This window comes from Xyrauchen texanus, chromosome 23 (genome assembly GCF_025860055.1).
Source record: "Xyrauchen texanus isolate HMW12.3.18 chromosome 23, RBS_HiC_50CHRs, whole genome shotgun sequence".
NCBI classification, from domain to species: Eukaryota; Metazoa; Chordata; class Actinopteri; order Cypriniformes; family Catostomidae; genus Xyrauchen; species Xyrauchen texanus.
In genome coordinates, this window is record NC_068298.1 from 30,740,977 (window position 1) to 30,760,639 (window position 19,663).

General features: G+C 38.6%; 1 protein-coding gene across 2 annotated transcripts in view; it reads right to left on the reverse strand.

Annotated features, from left to right (window-relative positions):
* The window catches only part of LOC127617061 (follistatin-related protein 5-like), a 244,191-nt gene that overhangs the window by 191,447 nt on the left and 33,081 nt on the right, over positions 1–19,663 (reverse strand). Inside the window, exon 3 of one of the 2 annotated variants that reach the window (XM_052088936.1) lies at positions 10,210–10,240. In XM_052088936.1, coding sequence (XP_051944896.1) covers positions 10,210–10,240 — 31 coding nt within the window. Of the gene's footprint in view, positions 1–10,209; positions 10,244–19,663 lie in introns of both variants that reach the window. The other variant, XM_052088935.1, reaches the window with a different exon arrangement.

A 19,663-nucleotide genomic window follows, 5' to 3' on the forward strand; every position in this document is an offset into this window, starting at 1 on the left:
AAGTGCTGTCTGGTTAAGACAGCTTGTACAATAGGGAGGGGAGGTGTTGGCTACAGCATGGGAATATCAAAACACCTGACCAAACATATGGCGTAAACATATTCTGAACAACAGCGGGAGGGAGGAAGAGGAAGCTGAGGTCAAAGGTGTGAATACAAGCATATCTACTATGGGAACTATGCTATTTCCTTCTATGTTTTCTATCCACAGAGTATTTTTGGCTGGGGCATTTTAATGGTTTTTATTCGCATTGGGGAAGGTGATCTTTTCCTTTCCTATTTTTTCAGGAGGAATAGATGCGCAAAGCACGCATTGGACACAGCAACGAAAAGGCTGAGTCTGCCTCCTCCCGGAGCAGCTTTTCTTGCAGTCTCACCACCTGATCCCTAAAAGGGGTTATGGAAACCTTGGGTACATAGCCTAGTTGGGGTCTCAAGACCATGTGAGAACACTCAGGACCGAACTCCAGGCAGGTGTCGCAGCTACATGCACCTTCAAGTTGGAGGGGAACAGCCCAGCTTGCCTCTCCTGCAGGAAGGAAAGCGCTGACCTGACTGCGCATCTCTGGGGGTCGCTTCGGGAATAACACCAACTTGCGAACAAACGCCACTTCATGGCATATGGCTGCCTCATAGAGGGATCCTGCCTCAGGGCAACTTGCCAGGGAAGGGCTGTTGCGAGGAGCATGAGATCCGAGAACCAAGTCTGAGTGGGCCAGTACGGTGCCACAAGGGTGACCAATTCCTCGTCCTCCCTGACCTTGCACAAAGTCTGTGCAAGCCAGCTCACTGGGGTAATGCACATTTGCACCCTGGCCGCTAGTGCTCAGTTTTCGGTTGCTGTGATAACAGCGGCCGTATGCACCGGTTTTGTGACCCAAGGAGTGAGGAAAGCACACTTTCTTTTGAAAATGTGGGTACTGCAGCCCGAAACATGAAGGCGAGCACAAAACAAAAGGGAACACAAGATTCCATTGCCGGCCCTCCACCGGGGGATTTTATTTTTATAATGTTCACTCCCCAGCAAGCTGCAGGGGAAAACTGAACCATATGCTGGTTGTCGGATGTTTGAGGTGCGTACAATGACGAACTCATCCGAAACTGACCGAAGGGCAAACAATAGAAACAGAGACATTTATACGGTCCAATTTCATTTTCTGAACAGGAGCTCATCCTTCATTATACATTAAGCCAATCAGGCTCATGTGTAGACCTATTTTTATCATACATTTAGTTACATTATGTGTGCCGCGAGACACTTGGAGGTCATGGAGGCAGAGGCAAAATTTAAGCTGAAAATATTCAACGCTTCTTCGCCAGAGTAAATTACGGGGAGAGCTAAATTGGTGTACTAAAAAACAGATTAGAACTAAACCAGTCCCAACATATAATGGGGGAACAATGTATAGTACCCAGATAGCATGAAAAATGTTGCCGTGGGGATAAAATGAGGGAAATTCCAAACGGAGACGATATTAGCTCAAAGTCCTTCCTTAATATGAAGTGCTTGGTTAGACTGCAAAGCTATAGTGTGTAGATCCAACAGCTGACTGAAAATAGCAACATCCTTTCCACCACCAAAAAAATTGAGCAGAGATAGCAGTGCGTGCGTGGTTTCATAAATGGGTGAAACACAAAAAAACCATTTACAATTAAAATACCTTGCATCTCTCGATAGCATCTCTAAATAATAATGGCATATGGCGAAGCACTCCTGTGTTGGTTCGCCATCACTCCGTTGGGGAATATTCTGTTATTCAAGCCCATCGTTTTGCGGCCAGACTCATGCATGATCCCTTCCGCTGTGAGCAGTTAACTACAAACGGGGAGGGAGAGAAAGGCTGAGGCCACTCCTCCATTGCCTTATGCATGTGCATTCTCTCAGAACGACAGAGAAAAAGACAATAGGGACAAAGTGGCCAATTTGTTTCCTTACCTTCAATCAACAAATTCTCTCATACAGCATTTTTAATAGTGATGGCTCAAGACGTGCATGGTAACTCTTTGTACGCTTGTTCATCAGAAAATGGCCACTGAGCTAGGCCTCAAATCATGTCTGATGAGATTCATGCTTTCACTCAAGGGGAGGGTAACAAACACGAGGAAGAATTCGATGTCCATTCGCACTCAAATCTTCTCTGACACCTAGCCGAAATCCCAAACTTTCCCAGCACACAGAGCTCCAGTCTGGAGGCGTGAAACTTGAACATGTAGGGGAAAAACACATTAAAATTGCTCTGAAATTACGCTGTGGAAAACGACGTGAGTCGCTTCTTAAATTCCATCCTGTGTTGCCCCTCAAAAGCGAGAATAATTATGATCCTCACTTCGATATGAGTCATTGGTACTGCACGGGCCAGATGAAATTGTGCACTGAAGAGCAGAAAATCAGACTCGATGCCGTAAAGCTGACAGCTCCCTAGGGGTGTCGCTTAAGTGCCATCAGGCAATAAATTGGCATGCTTGTATAAGAGCTTCAGACCATGTGACAGGGCGTGTCCCGATGCGATTATGCAGCTTGAGTTCCTACGAAAGGGAACATCAGAATTAAATTGCACCTCATCCAGCACATTTTCTCATTGCGCGTGCGATTTTGCCAACCTACTTACGCCTAAACTCAGAGCATGCTTGCACAAAAATATCAAAACTTCATGGCCATGCCCACTGACTTTGCACTATTCACCAGGAAAATGCAGTGATACAATGCAAATAAATTTGCAAACACGAATAGAAATGTGACTATGTAATAGTAATCAGACTATGTTGTTGAAAGCACAACGTCATTCGTCTTTCTTGAAATTGTATTATGCCATCTACCTCTCTATATAATAAGCTAAGCCTGCCAAACAGTACAGCATTTAGCTGAATCTGCATAAACAGAATTTAAATACAATTAGTGATCGTAAATTAATATGTACAGGTGGGATGTTTAGTAACTACAGTAGTAGAATAGTGGGCAGCTGCCCAAAACTAATTCTGACAAGTAAAATGATTGCAGCCTGGTAATGTAATTTCAGCACTATTCTCTATTCTCACCATACATGATGCAGTGTTCCCTTTCTAAAAGTGAATCCCAAAGAAGCTAAGGAGATTTTAGGATTAACATACAATTTAGAGCTATAAACCTTAAGCATTTAAAAATTGTTTATTAACTTCAGGCCAAGCAGGTGTCACTGCATGCAGAGTATTAAGTTGTATTGTAAAGACAAAATTAAGACAATGTGAAGAAAGCTAGGATCAGGGGACCAGTACTGATTTTGGGCTATGAGAATGCAAAAGCTCTATGGGCACAACCTGCCTTGTTCTTATTCAAAAGAATAATAAAAGAGAGCAGTGCTCTAGAAAGCTTTTGTCTTTGTAAACTTTTGTAATGTACAGTAGAACACAGCCGTGGTCGGAGAGCTGGTTACGAGTAATACATGGGTGGTGGTCTGAATACATTACACAAAAAGCTATTCTCCATCCCTAAGATGTGATTTTACCCACAGTGGTAAGATATTTTGTGTTCAGCTGAACAGTGGAAATGTAGACGTGCCAGCCACTTAATTTATTATTCCAATTACAGGGAATTCTGCTGTGTGCTTGTTCATGCTGTCTCCGTTTATCCTTTATTCCAATTTTTGACAGCCAATTTCAGAAGGCTTCATATTCTTTCCAGCTTTACTTCATATTCTGCAGTCTAGACTTTAAACATGCTAAGCAGGCAACATTTGCAATGTCGCAAATTAAGTTGTAAGTGTGAAGCATGCTTTGTCTGATTGTACTGTCATGAATATATTTAGCACAAATACTTAATGTACTTCAAAAGATAAATCATCATAAACTAGATTCAGAGTCATCAAAAGAAATTAATCAGCTTCATCAAAAGCCTTTCAGGCAGTCATTCCAGAACTTTTTAACCATTTTAGTAATATACTTAAGTCAGAATTTAATTCACTTAAACATGGAGTAATTGGAATGAATAATTCATAATTAATTAATAAATAATTGAAAAGGCCTTTCGAAAATAATTTACAGGCAGAATCATAAGTAGAATGTGGAACAAGCTGCCCACACATTCCTTTTATTACCACACTGGATTCTATAAATGGAAAATAAGCAAAAGAAAAGACTATTCTGCATTTGTAGGGATTATATTGTAAGGATTATTGTTTGGTTTGCTATTGAGTCAAGATTTCCAAATGTGTCCAGAATGTCTGTACTAAAGATTAAAGTAGATCATAGTTACAGATGTGTTTCATAGATCAGGAACAGCTTAGTCTCAGATGTTATTCCAAAAAGTTGCTCTTCATCTAATCATTTTGCTTTTTATGAGAAATGACTGAGATGTAAAATAGATCTCATTTGGATTTTATTTTCTTTATTTTGTATTATTATTTCTTACAAGAAGATACATGATACATATAGAGTGAACATTTTATTGAACATCTGTAGTGAAATCTTGTCCTTTATCACAATGCCAACTCTACAAATACAGCTTTCACCTTCTGTAGTAATAAAGAGAGGTTCATTACTAAAGTCTGATTTTATTATATTAAATAAGCTGCTAACACAAGCACCTTTGAGCTGACCTGAGATAATATTTATGGCAGGACTTCACCTCAGACAGAGACTGAGAATTTAGATGGATTTTTTTCTCATAACGGCTCTCTCTGTAGGTTCTTGGCATGATTTGACTTACTCTTGTGCAATCTTAATTAAAGGATGACTGTTGGGCAACAGCCAATACATAATTTACACCTAAAACCATAGACTGTTTGCAAGTATAATCATTAATCATGGCTATACACAGACCACTTGAGCACCTGGTCCAGCTTTAGGCAGAGAAAACCTGTATTCAATCCAGATAAATTTATCAACTAAAGAAGTATAAAAGATCAGTTTCTTTTGCTTGTTGTGGCCTATACAGGATGCCTCACTTTCATTTTCCCTGTGGATTATTTTATGTTTTTGGCGCCATTCTGAGTAAACTCTAGAAACTGTTGTGTGTGAAAATCCCACACCAACAATCATCCATGTGATTTATCTAATCAGATGATTGTGTGGCAGCAGTGCATAAAATCATGCAGACACGGGCCAGGAGCTTCAGTTAATGTACACATTACCATCAGAATTAGGAATAAAAATGTGATCTCAGTGATTTGGACCATGGCATGATTGTTGGTGTCAGATGGGCAGGTTTGAGTATTTCTGTAACTGCTGATCTCCTGGGATTTTCACACACAACAGTCTCTAGAATTTACTACAGACAGGGGCAAAGTTGTTGATGGCGGAGCCGTCGCAGGCTCAATGGGTGAAGGCATGGAAGGCGTTACCATAGGAGGCTCGAGGAGCGGAGCCGTGGAAGGTGGAGCCATGGCAGGTTCAAGGAGTGGAGCTGTGGGAGGCTTGAGGGGCAAAGTTGTTGAAGGCGGAGCCGTGGCAGGCTCGAACAGTGAAGCCGTGGAAGGCGGAGCCATGTGAAACTCGAGACTAAGAGTTTAGGATGACTGGGAAATGACCTCAGTGGTTGCAAACATGAGCAGAGTCTCGAGAGAGACCTCTGCGGATGTGGGCATGGACAGAGACTCTGGTATGACCTCTGTGGTCGTCGGTGTGGACAGAGACACTGGTAGGACCTCTGTGGTAATGGGCATAGGCAGAAACTAGGAAACGACCTCTGTGGTCTTGAACATGGGCATAGTCTCGGGAACAATCTCTGTGGTCATGGACATGAGTAGGGACTTGGAAACGACCTCTGTGGTCGTGAACACTGGCAGAGACCTGGAAACGACCCCTGTGGTCGTGAACACTGGTATAGACTTGGAAACAACCTCTGTGGTTGTGAACACTGGCAGGGACTTGTAAATGACCTCTGTGGTCATGAACACTGTCAGAGATTTGGAAAATAAAGCCTTTCCTCTCTTCCTCCTCCTCCGCATGGTTGAAGTAGGCAACACAGTCTCTGGGACAGACGAGGCTGGCAACACCGGCTCTGGTATGGAAGAGACTGGCAACACTGGCCCTGGGACGGACAAGGCTGGCAAATCAAGGCTGGGACTGACGAGGCTGGCAATGTCGGCTCTGGGATGGACGAAACTTCCAGCTCGTTGGCTGTGGTAAGCATGGGCGTTGACTCGTTGGCCATGGCAGGCTTTGACATCGGCTCATTGGCCATGGCAGGTGTGGGCACTGACAATTTGGGGCAAAAGGTTTTCAGACGTAGAAGACTTGGAATCTGGGATTGGGATTGAAAGAGGAGGCTATCCCGAAGCGATTGTTTCTAATATCAGCCTCACATATTCCTCCCACATGTAATCTCCAGTCTCTGGCAATTCACTGGCGTGTTGGGAGTCAGATTCTGTAAATAGATTTCAAGGTGGTATCATCAAAACCAGTGTGGGCGGCAACAGTGGAAAAGAAATGGGAGTACTCCCTTATTGATAAATCCACCTAGCTTAGTTGAACAAAGAATGCTGCTAGATCCATGGTGAGGGGAATTGTTCTAGATGAGGCCGGCATGCCGCTTGGCAGTAACGAATCAAAACAGGGTAAACAGTCCAGGATAATACACAGGTAATTCAACAATATTCAGAAAACACTCAGAAGTGCCAGCGTGGGTAAAACAAGACTTTGCAATGACAGCGAGTGAGACTTAATTAGCGGAGTATATTGGAAACAAGTGAACAGGTAATCATTGCCATGTACAGGGATTATGGGAAATGGAGTCCAGAGAGTTAGTCAATCCCAAGGTGATGGAGGTCTCTGGTGGTGAGCAGGAGGAACAACAAAGGCGGGATTCTTGACATATATACAGTATATATTTTTTAAAGTGTAAAGAGATTCTCTCTAAATGCGCACAGAGCTGCAGGAGCACAACCGATTGCACTGGCAAGACGGACACTCTGACTAAGCTGATCCACCAATCAGAATGGATATTATTATTGGATATTTGCTAAGCCAATAATATTTTTCATTTCAGTAAGGGGCGGGGCATTTCCAGCATCTGATGCACAAGCATCTCTAGAATAACTTTCATAAATTCACAGAATGCCAACCTCTTCAGACACTACTACACAACTGGTGTGCACTATACCAATATACAACTCATTCCCTTTCATTCATACTTTCTCAGTATTTCAAGGACACATCTATACCTTTAGGGAAGGAGAGTTTGTTGAGTGACAAACACCTCTCAGATACAAATAAAGAATCCAACACATACTCCTTAGCAATGTCCATTATCTATCATACCATCTTTTGTGTGCAGGGAACAAAAACACAACAAAGGACTTCTAAAGACCCTCTTTTTTCTCTTTCATTTACTTAACCTGGCTAACACACATCTTCAATTATTTTTATTTTTTACTTAAACGTAATCAGACATTTATGTATGAGAAGACACCTAATAAAACAGTGTGCAATTCTGAATGCCCACACCTTATTGATAGAGTTATGTAACAGACAACTCAAGCTCAAAGGAATGCTGTATATACAGTAGTTAGTATTTATCACTTTTGGATGGAATAACCCATGAAATCACTTTACTGGTGCAGTTTTATTTCCTGTTGTTGACATCATTTCTATTAATTTCTAAACAGTAAGTTGGGGCAGGACATATTTTCAGCCAGTAGTCATTGTCCCTCCCTCGCCCCAATAGCACCATTCTCATTCTAGAAAGCTTTAGATTGGACAAAATAAGTAAATACAAAATGAGTCATCAACATTTAAGTCTGTCTTCCCAGGAGAGATAGACTATAATATTTAAATACCTACAGAGGGTACGGAAAGTATTCAGACCCCCTTAAATTTTTCACTCTTTGTTATATTGCAGCCATTTGCTAAAATCATTTAAGTTCATTTTTTTTCCTCATTATTGTACACACAGCACCCCATATTGACAGAAAAACACAGAATTGTTGACATTTTTGCACATTTATTAAAAAAGAAAAACTGAAAAATCACATGGTCCTAAGTATTCAGACCCTTTGCTGTGACACTCATATATTTAACTCAGGTGCTGTCCATTTCTTCTGATCATCCTTGAGATGGTTCTACACCTTCAATTGAGTCCAGCTGTGTTTGATTATACTGATTGGACTTGATTAGGAAAGCCACACACCTGTCTATATAAGACCTTACAGCTCACAGTGCATGTCAGAGCAAATGAGAATCATGAGGTCAAAGGAACTGCCTGAAGAGCTCAGAGACAGAATTGTGGCAAGGCACAGATCTGGCCAAGGTTACAAAAAAATTTCTGCTGTCCTTAAGGTTCATAAGAGCACAGTGGCCTCCATAATCCTTAAATGGAAGACGTTTGGGACGACCAGAACCCTTCCTAGAGCTGGCCGTCCAGCCAAACTGAGCTATCGGGGAGAAGAGCCTTGGTGAGAGAGGTAAAGAAGAACCCAAAGATCACTGTGGCTGAGCTCCAGAGATGCAGTCGGGAGATGGGAGAAAGTTGTAGTAAGTCAACCATCAGTGCAGCCATCCACCAGTCGGGGCTTTATGGCACTTTATGGGAGTGGCCCGACGGGAGCCTCTCCTCAGTACAAGACACATGAAAGCCCGCATGGAGTTTGCTAAAAAACACCTGAAGGACTCCAAGATGGTGATAAATAAGATTCTCTGGTCTGATGAGTCCAAGATAGAACTTTTTGGCCTTAATTCTAAGCGGTATGTGTGGAGAAAACCAGGCACTGCTCATCACCTCTCCAATACAGTCTCAACAGTGAAGCATAGTGGTGGCAGCATCATGCTGTGGGGGTGTTTTTCATCTGCAGGGACAGGACGACTGGTTGCAATGGAGGGAAAGATGAATGCGGCCAAGTACAGGGATATCCTGGACGAAAACCTTCTCCAGAGTGCTCTGGACCTCAGACTGGGCCGAAGGTTCACCTTCCAACAAGACAATGACCCTAAGCACACCGCTAAAATAACGAAGGAGTGGCTTCACAACAACTCCGTGACTGTTCTTGAATGGCCCAGCCAGAGCCCTGACTTAAACCCAATTGAGCATCTCTGGAGAGACCTGAAAATGGCTGTCCACCAACGTTTACCATCCAACCTGACAGAACTGGAGAGGATCTGCAAGGAGGAATGGCAGAGGATACCCAAATCCAGATGTGAAAAACTTGTTGCATCTTTCCCAAAAAGACTCATGGCTGTATTAGATCAAAAGGGTGCTTCTACTAAATACTGAACAAAGGGTCTGAATACTTAGGACCATATGATATTTCAGTTTTTCTTTTTTAATAAATGTGCAAAAATGTCAACAATTCTGTGTTTTTCTGTCAATATGGGGTGCTGTGTGTACAATAATGAGGAAAAAAAATGAACTTAAATGATTTTAGCAAATGGCTGCAATATAACAAAGAGTGAAAAATTTAAGGGGGTCTGAATACTTTCCGTACCCACTGTATATCTGCTTAAACTTTCTTTTGTCAACTAGATGGCCTCAAATCTAACAAACATGGACCAAAAGACACAAAACCCCAATTTTGATTTCATGGGGTATTTAAATATGTGGTTCCTCATACCTGCACAAACGCAGATACATTCAGTAGACAGAAAAGCAGGGTAAACAGAGAAACCCCTCTGTCTTTTCAAAATGACTGAAATGACATAAAGCATATCGATATGTTCACAATACAGGATACAAAAGATTGTATAGAATATATATATATATTCTATACAATCTTTTATATATATATATATATATATATATATATATATATATATATATATATATTTATAAAAGTGTAGTGTTACTTCCCTTGCAATAATGTACTGGGACAGTACAATAATTCAGTGATGACATCAGATGGTAATACCTTGGTACATTGATATTCCAAAAGAATTTGTTTATGAATGGCATTGCATTTGATAAAAAAAAAACAAAAAAACATCTACCTAAATGACATCTGCAAACAAACAACCTGTTCTCAGACTTAACTTTGCTGTTTTTAGCCACCTTGCGATGCCTTTTGACCAAATGGTTTCATTATTAGTGAATATAAAAATCAGTTCCTCTCTAATTCACACAGGTGTCCTATAGCAGAGTAACCACAGGTGAAGTTCATTATATTAGCGTAGGACATGTTCCACTAATGTTTGATAACCAGAAAGTTTCCATATCCTCTTGTCTCTTGTTTTGAACAAATTCCATCAAAGAATACCAGAACACCATAATAGAACCATGGCCCAAGGATAAGTGGGGGAATGTACATACCCTTCATTCGTAAACTCTCCGTGATCCCATCCTGCTGAAACAAGAATAGAAAGAGAAACAATGCTTACAAAATGTTACACTCAGAAATGTTTCACAGACATCAAGTTAACAGCTCTGACCACAGAAATCCACACACTGGATATTTTGATATTTTTTACACATCTCTATTACACCTACTTTCTGTTTCCTCTCAAGAGCAAGATAATGCCAAAATGCTCTTTGCAACCTTATATGTAGTGTAAATTAGGTTTCAAAAACAAACACAACATATGAAAGTTCTGTTCCGAACTGACCCACCTGAGATTGTATGTTGTTTTGTAGCTGATTGTTAATGTTATTATTAATGTGATTTTACGTTATTTAAACAAGTCTTGCTTCTTCTCATTTCTCTTTATCTTTTTTTTTTCTAAGTATTATCTGAAATGTTCTTTGAAAATGTTGGTGTCTTGTTAATTTGTCAGTAGGAGTTGAGTGATACATTTGTTCAAATTGGACAGGTTTTGAAAATGAGATGTTATAATACTAAATAAGATGCAATATATCCTAACAGCTTTTTCATGAAACAAAAGTTTTTTGTTCCTAGCTCCAAACAGGGCAGAACAAGTCACCATATAAGTATAAAAAAGTAGCCTTTGTGCACTACAAGCCATGGCCAAAAGTATTTGCAGTGACATAAGTATTTTGTGTTTCGCAAAGTTTTCTGCATCAGTTGTTATGGTGTTGATTCATATTGTTTCTAGATTATTGTGCAGAGTGATCAGATGCATTTTAAATAATTTCAAAAAGCTTCATTGGCCAAAAAAAAAAAAACTTTATCACAAAAACCATAATTTCACAGTTTTTTGGCCCTGGCACAAAATAACCAGCTAACATCATTTCACTAATCATATCAGCAGGACCTGGGAAAGTGTGAACGAGTACTAGTCAGGTGAAATCACTCATTATAAGAGCAAACTGATTGCTGTAAATGGAGGGAAGAAGTGCTTACAATCATTGTGTTCTTGTTAGCAATAGTTACCTCTAAAGAAATACATGCAGTCATCATCGATTTGCATCAAAATGGCCTCACATGCAAGGAAATTGCTGCAAAGAATATTGCACCTGAAATTTACCGGATCATCAAGAACTTCAAGGAGAGAGGTTCAACTGCAGTGAAGAAGGCTTCAGGACGTCCCAGAATGTCCAGCAAATGCCAGGACCGTCTCCTCCTGAGGAGTCAGCTATGGAATCGTGTCACCACCAGTGCAGAGCTTGCTCAATATTGGCAGCAGGTTGGTGTGTGTGTGTGTGTATCTGCACGCACAGTGAGGCGAAGACTTTTGGACAATGGCCTGGTGTCAAGAAGGGCATTAAAGAAGCCACTTCTCTCCAAGAAAAACATCAAGGACAGACTGACATTCTGCAGGAAGTACAAGGATTGGACATCAGAGGACTGGTGCAAAGTTATTTTCTCTGAAGCCCCCTTCCGACTGTTTGGGACATCTGGAAAATCGATAGTCCGGAGAAGAAAAGGCGAATGCTACCATAAGTCCTTTGTCGTGCCAACAGTGAAGCATCCTGAGACCATTCATGTGTGGGGTTTCTTTTCATCCAAGGGAGTGGGCTCTCTCACAATTCTGCCCAAAAACACTGCCATGAATTAAGAATGGTATCAAAACGTCCTGCAAGAGCAACTTCTCCCAACGATCCAGGAGAAATTTGGTGATGATCTGTGCATTTTCCAGCATGATGGAGCACCAGGTCACAAGGCAAGAGTAATAATAAAGTGGCTCTGAGATCATTACATTGAAATTTTGGATCCGTGGCCAGGCAAATCCCTGGATTTTAATCCCAAAGAGAACCTGTGGTCAATCCTCAAAAGGCGAGTGGACAAACAGAAGTCCAAAAATTGTGATCAACTCCGAGCGCTAATAAGGCAAGAATGGATCACCATCTGTCAGGATTTGGCACAGAAGCTGATATCCAGCATGCCAGAGTGAGCTGCAGGGGTTATGAAGAACAAGGTTCAACACTGTAAATATTGACTTTTTGCATACATTGAATGTTTTTGCCAATAAAAGCCTTTAAAATGTATGAAATGCTTATCATTGTTTTCCAGTATACCATTGAAACGTGTGAAAAAAATAATCAAAAAATACTGAAGCAGCAAATTAAGCAAAACACAAAATCTATGTCACCTCCAATACTTTTGGCCACGGCTGTTAACTAAGAGTTTTGAAGCCATACAATAGCCACACAAATTTAAGCCATTATTCACTGACTTGGAATATTGCAAATTAATTATATAGGCTGCTTTTATGATACTTTATGGAGCTTGGCAATAATCACTGTCCACTAATGTTCATGAACAAAAGAGCAGCTCAGACATTTTACTTCAATGTTTGTTTCATGAAAGAAATAAAACAATATAGGGTTGTAAAGATATCGGGTGAGCAAATGACAGATTTTCAGTTTTGGGTGAACTAGCTCTTTTAATTTCTCCATAAATTTATGTCTGAGGACCGATTGATCTAACAATGAATTTGGAAATAGTATGTTTGCTGTTTCATGAGCTAGACTCGATCTGTGCTTTCCCAAATTCAAACCTTGCCCCAATTGGTTGAAATGGGAAGTGTTTTTGAATGTATGGTATGTTTAAGTTTACAGGTCAAATGCCAACAGAGGGGCGCCAAAAAGCAAGTTGTAAAGAAAGTTGTTTTTTCCTGTAAAGGATGTCATACAGTGAAGAGGAATGCAAATTTTTGTAACTGTACCCCCTAACCCAAACCCCCAACCCTAAACCTAATCGTCAGTGGGGTAAACGTAATCTAAGAAGGACACCCGTCACCCATAACGCAAACATTTTCTAGTTTCAACACCGGACATGAACCCATGTGTTTCATGCTGCTGACACAACTCTCTTCTAGTCACACCTGTCATGACCTTGGTCTGTCAGCCCTCTCCTTCTTGTTATTTGTCAGTGTGTCTGTCTCTGTTTTGTGTTTGAGCACATTGCTCTGTGTTTTTGTATGACATGCACTATTCTGATCCTGCTTGATTCCCTGGCCACACCTCCTCGTTTAGTCCTTGTCTTGCTCATTGTCTGCAACTGTCCCTCATGTGTCTCCCTCTATATATTGTGCCTTCTTCCCTCTTGTGTTTGTTGAATTTGTTTGTTAGTTTGTGTGCTGGTGAGTCTGTTCCAATGTTCCCTTCCAGCCAGTCCTTGTTGTCACCCTGTTCAGTTTATGTTTTATTCTAGGTTGTTGTTTTTCTCCCCTGAGAGAGTTTTGTTTTCCAAATTGTATTTTTTTGTTAAAGTATCTTTATTTTTACTCATTCCTGCATTTGGGTCCTCATTCCTGCCAATTCTGTGACAGCACCACATAAGAAGGTAAACACCTTTTGAACTGATACAAAAATGTCTGACGTAAGATGGCACATGTAAGTTGGCATAATGGGGCAGATGTCAGGGTGCATGAACATTTGAAAGCAACATGCCGATTTCCCACATGATCATGTTGCTGAGGATATTATGACAACTACTCTCAGCCTTGAGTATTGATAGTTATCAAATACTGTAATTATATCAGTAATTAGTCTTGGTACTAATTTGATCAGTGAAATGGTTCTGATATTAGATGGATTATTCCCTTAAAATGGATAATTGGCAATGATTTTATTTTTGAGTGACTAATGTGAAGCAAATTCCGAGCTTTCTCTCTGTTTCAAAGGGCCTTAGGAGCCATTTGCCCCATCTGCCCAAAACAAAAACATGCTGGCTGCAAGCCCCTCCCATTCTTTTTGTGAAAATCTCAAAGACCGTTTCACCAGAACACCTTATTAATAAACTACTTGCCCTCATTTACACACTTACCTCTTGTGTTTTTTTAAAATAATTTTCTCCATATGACCTTGCTGTTTTTACTTAAACATACAAATATAATGGTTATTGCTATCTTGCTTCAAAAGGATTGAGGAAGGATTATAACTGCTCTGAACTGTTTTTAATTTCATGTCATCTAAAGACACATTCCAGAAATGGTTGACTGAGCATTTAGCTCACAGTAACAACTATTAATTCCACTCTGCTAACCTGAGAATGTTTTGTTCTCAGTGAAATTATTAACTTCATGGAACCAATTGTACATGAGTTACGCAATTGGACTACAAAAATTAAATCATGGCTATGTTGAGTACCTACAAAGTCCTGCCTTACACATTATCTTACATGTGCTTCATCTTTCATTCAAACATCACATTTTTAATTAGGCTAAATGAGGGGTGGAGCCATATTTGTTCAATAATCCGATTGGCTATACATGGAGGATGGGACTATGGTGAATTTAAATATTTCGCTTTTAATCCTGAACAGGAGATTAGCTTTTGCAGACTGGGACAATGATTCATACTATAAACTGAATTACTCACGATGATTGAGACTGGTTGAGTTGAGCAAATGCTAATGGGGTCACTGCTTATCTCTGTGCCCGTGCCAGAAAAACAGGCTCAACCCTTTAGCCCTTGACCAACACTCAGCCGTTTAAAACACAGACTCACTACATCAATAATTTTACCTCTGCCAGAATTTTCTGTGGATTTGCTTTGCTGGTGTATGCATGACCTCACTCAGGATTAGAGATATGGCCTATGATGTAAGGCAAATACATATACAGTTTAACTAAGCACTGTATATAATTAAGTCTATGAAGTATAATTGCTCCCAACAAATACATTATCTGAAGTTATAATTTGCTTTTGCATATCACTTAATTAATTTTCACACACTGTTTTCTGATAAGGAATTTACAGGGTTGGGGAGAAACAGAATACATGTAACGGGATAACGTATTTAAAATACAAAATATAAGCAACTATATTCCTTTAGAGTTACAATTTAAATCATTGGTAATTAGAATACAGTTACATTCAAAAAGTATTTTTATTACTGAAGAGATTAACATTTTATTGTCATTTGTTTCATTTATTAGTTAGTCCTTTCAGATGGAAAACATTTATACAAATAAATGATGCAATCCAAAGAGCATTTGAACAGCAGTGAAACACTTTCTTATGATGCGTTACATTTCTTTAGCTTAAGCTAAAATGCTATTTCTAGCCATTTTACATGTTACCAGGCACAATCATATTTTTTTTATCAAGAAAATTCAAGTTGGGCAAAAAATCATGTTCTTGATCTTTTTTGTATCGTTTTCCTGTAAAATATCTAAAAATCCTTAAAACAAGATCAGTTTGATTTATCATCTTTTATAAACAACACTGCACAAGATATTTAGGTTTTTCAGAGAATGTATTTTTAATGTGTATTTTGTCTTACTGTATTGGCAGATTTTTTTTAAGTCAAAAAAAGTGCTGAAGAAATAATCCAAAGTTTTTAGAAAACGTTACTGACCTTAAGCGATCTAACGGAATACATTACAAATTACATTTTACAGCATGTACTCTGTAGTGGAATACATTTCAAAAGTTACCCTCCCAATCCTGGGAACTTATCGTAAGGAACTTGACATTTGTTTTTTCCATGTGCGAATTTCAGATATTTACTGACAGCTGTGATGGAATTAGCAATTGGTATACAGTGAAAATAAATTAGGGGGATGCTCAAGGATACCTTTAGTGAATTAATTAAAGAACCACCAAGTTATTTGTGTACTTTGACAGAATTTGTAACCGCAACAGTAACAGAGATCTGCTACTTTTATTAGAAGCCCATGCCAAGACTGCTTCAATTGTATTAGACGATAAATGTGCAATTTAGTTCATGTTTTAAATTAGACATACCATTTAATAGATTTGAATAAAAACATCAAATGTCCTTTATTTTTATGGTTATCAACACATGGTGTGTGCAGTGTAAGGAAACTAATGGTTGATGTAAATCGATATAGACTGTTTTGACATGACTCACCTGCTTAAGTGGTATTTAGTATTTCAAAGTAACATAGTTAAACTTAAGTTAGTTATGTATCTAAATTCACTAAAGATATTAACACTCTGCCTTCCTACAAATGGTGAGCTTAATTTCAGCTGAACTACAGTCTGTTTGTTTCAGAAGCCCTACTGGGTGTGACATATCAACTTTATTTCAACCAACATTTGTCCTAGCAATGGTAGACTAATAAGACTGATTTAGGATTTTTGCAAAATCAAAATAACCTTAAAGCTCCTCCTAGAGCTTTTAAGCTACATCCACCAAACTTGACACAAACATTCAAACTGTTCTGACTTGATGTGCAACAGTATACCTTTCCTAACAGTATACATCACATTTAAGGTTTTTGCACAGTGGATGATCAAAACTAGGAAAAAAATACATTATGCCAAAGTCTTTTTAGCAAGTCATAATCACTCTGGTGTTATTTATTGACCACCTGACTCAAGCATCAAATATTTTAATGAAAATTTGACCAGTTCTCTTGACCTGATAAACAATGAGGATAAACTCTGATATATTTTAGGAGACTTCAATATAAACTTTTCCCAAAAAACTTTATTAGATACACTTACTTGGGATTTTCTCAATATTCTTTATTCTAGTTACTTTCTCCCTCTTATTCATAAATCTACACAAGTTAAAAAGAATTCAGCAACTCTTTGAGTGACAGAATAAAATCTGGGGTCTTGCATTTAGACTTAAGGTTAGTAGAGTCACACATACCAACAAAAATTATGCACAAAGAAATTATGAGCAAGTCAAATATTTCTAAATTTAAAGATATGCTAGCAAGTAATTCATAGGATGATCTATATGAGGAAAATAATGCTAATATTTCATGTCAAAATGTTATGAGTTATCAGCTCTAGTTTTAATGAATATTTTCTAATTGGCAGTTCTGTTACTCAACACAGTTAAGACTTCAATAAGCCTTGGTTTACAGTTGATTTACTAAATTTGTACAGTAAAGAAAATATTTTTTAAATCCTACTCCTCTGACACATGGTGTTCATAAATCTTATACCACTAAATATATTCATTCCTTTAGATCTCCAAAAAAGAAATATTTCAGTGAAAAATTTAAGAGGTGATCAAATGATATAATAACCACATGGAAAGTAATTAATCAGTTGTTGCAAAGAGAAAAGACTACCCCAGAGCTACCCTCAGTCTTTTTGGATGGGGAAAATTCTCTAAACAATCCATTTGATATAGCTCAAAAATTTAATGAATACTTTGTTAATATTGGTTATGAATTAGTGCATAACATTTCTGCTTGTCATGCTAATATATTGGATTATAAACCAAGACATTTTCCTATTATGTCCACGTTTGAGTCTCCTGATATCCAAGAAACAAGTGATGAATTAAAAACATCTGCTGGTCATGACAATATTTCAGCATTCCTTGTCAATGTCGCACCCACTTGCTCACATTTTTCTCTGTCTATGAAAACGTGCTTTGTGCCATAGGATTTAAAAATAGCCAAAGTTATTCCTCTATTTAAGGCAGATGATCCATGTTGTTTTAAAAACTATAGACCCATAACTGTTTTACCAACCTTTTCAAAAATATTAGAAAAATTTACATTTATTTTTCTTCTAGATTCTAATTCAATTCTTTACAAACACCAATATGGTTTTTGGAAAAATCATTCCACCTATATGGCTTTGCTTCAACTGATTGACAAAGTTACCTCTGCACTTTGTCAGGACACCAGTTTGATTAGCCTAGTTGTGTTTGTGTCTGTGCCGTTGTTCGTCCGGAGAGCATGGCTGTCTTGTTTGTCCGCTCGCGTGCTTCGGTGTGTGGCGTTTGTGTTCGTTCGACATGTGTTTCTGCACGTGTTGTTCTGTTGTGTTTGCGTTTAACTGGTAGTTGTCACCCTCTTGTTACCCTGTTAGTTCAACATTACACTCACATGTTTTTGCATCGTTATTCACATCTTTCTTTTCATCTTACCGTTCCTGGTAGGCTAGTTATCTAGTCAATCTTAATTTTCTTTAGTTTGATTTTGCTTTAGATTCCAAGTTATTTCTGTTTTGCTTTTATTTTTGTATTTCTTGATCTCAGCTTGTTATCCAGCCTTGTTTTGATTTTGATTTTTTTTTACTCTTTCCTTTTTAAATTCTTTACATGGCAAAGTTAATAGTTTTTTTTTGTTTAATTTTAATTTTACTTTTGCTTGCAATCAGAACAGTTAGTCTTGTTTTTTTTTTTTCTCTCCAGTCTCCCCATTTCCCAGGATACTGGACAGTGCTTATTCCCCCTCCAGCTCCAGCCTCCCCGCTACCATCTCCCTTCCCTTTTTAGTAGGCCTCGCCTGCCACCACTGCCCATTGCTCCCCCGGTCTCATTTGCCATCATCCTTGACCTCTTGTACGGACTGATCTTGGCTGGGCATTACCATTCCATGGACCTTGTCTACGCTATCTGAGGCCATCATTGAGTCTAGACCTTATCCAGCCCAGCCTGTGATTCTATTTGTTACCCCTTGAACCCACATTTTGCACTATAAACTGTGTATTACCCTGCAAATTGAATCCTCTTCTTTCTGAACCCTAACACACTTGATAATAATGAATGTACTTGCAGTATTTTATAGACTTGTTAAAATAGTTTGATACAGTTAATCTTTATGTTTTACTGAAAAAGCTGTATAAATATAGTTTTCATAAAACTATATCTCCAACAGAGTTATGGGTTGCTATTCCAACAAGGCTAGAATACTCTGTGGGGTTCCTCAGGGGTCCATTCTTGGACCATTATTATTTCTTATCTATATAAATGATTTTGCCAATGTCTCAAATATCCTTTCTCCAATAATTTTTGCAGATGACACAACCATAGTTCTGTACAATTTGAAATACTCTCATTCAAAAAACTCTCTGATTAAGAATGCAAATGTTGGTTTAACGGCTTACACAACAGTTTCGATTAAATGATATTTTAATATAAAAAAAATCAAACACTGGGATCATAAATTATGCTTCTTTGCCTCGTATTATGCTAAAAAATGAAATTTTCCTAGCTCGTATAGCTAATGTGCATGCACATTCTCAAGTTGATTGACAGGCGATGTCTGTATCTAAAAGGAAATTGGCTCTTTTACCTGTAAGGCAGGACTTCTTTTCTACATCAGTTGACCATGGGGCATTTCAATTTCTCCCATTCATTATAATAGAAGTGCACCTTCTCTGCTAAATAGTTTTGTTCAAATGAGCCAACAGAATGTTTATGAATAAAAACTAAAAAATTTAAATAATTACATATATATTACACGTTTTAAACTACTGAATGAATTCTAAGAAAGCTCCGATGTGACAGAAGTGATGAGACATGAGAGCAACTTTCAAAAACGCTCCACACAGGCATATATTTTGCCTTCACACACTTTGTCTATCTACAGTAGTTGCAATTTTAGTTGTCACTATTGAGGCAAAAATGAAACACTTATCTTAAAGGTCCTAAGATCTTAAAGACATACAAATGTTATTATCCATAAGCAACAACATTTCT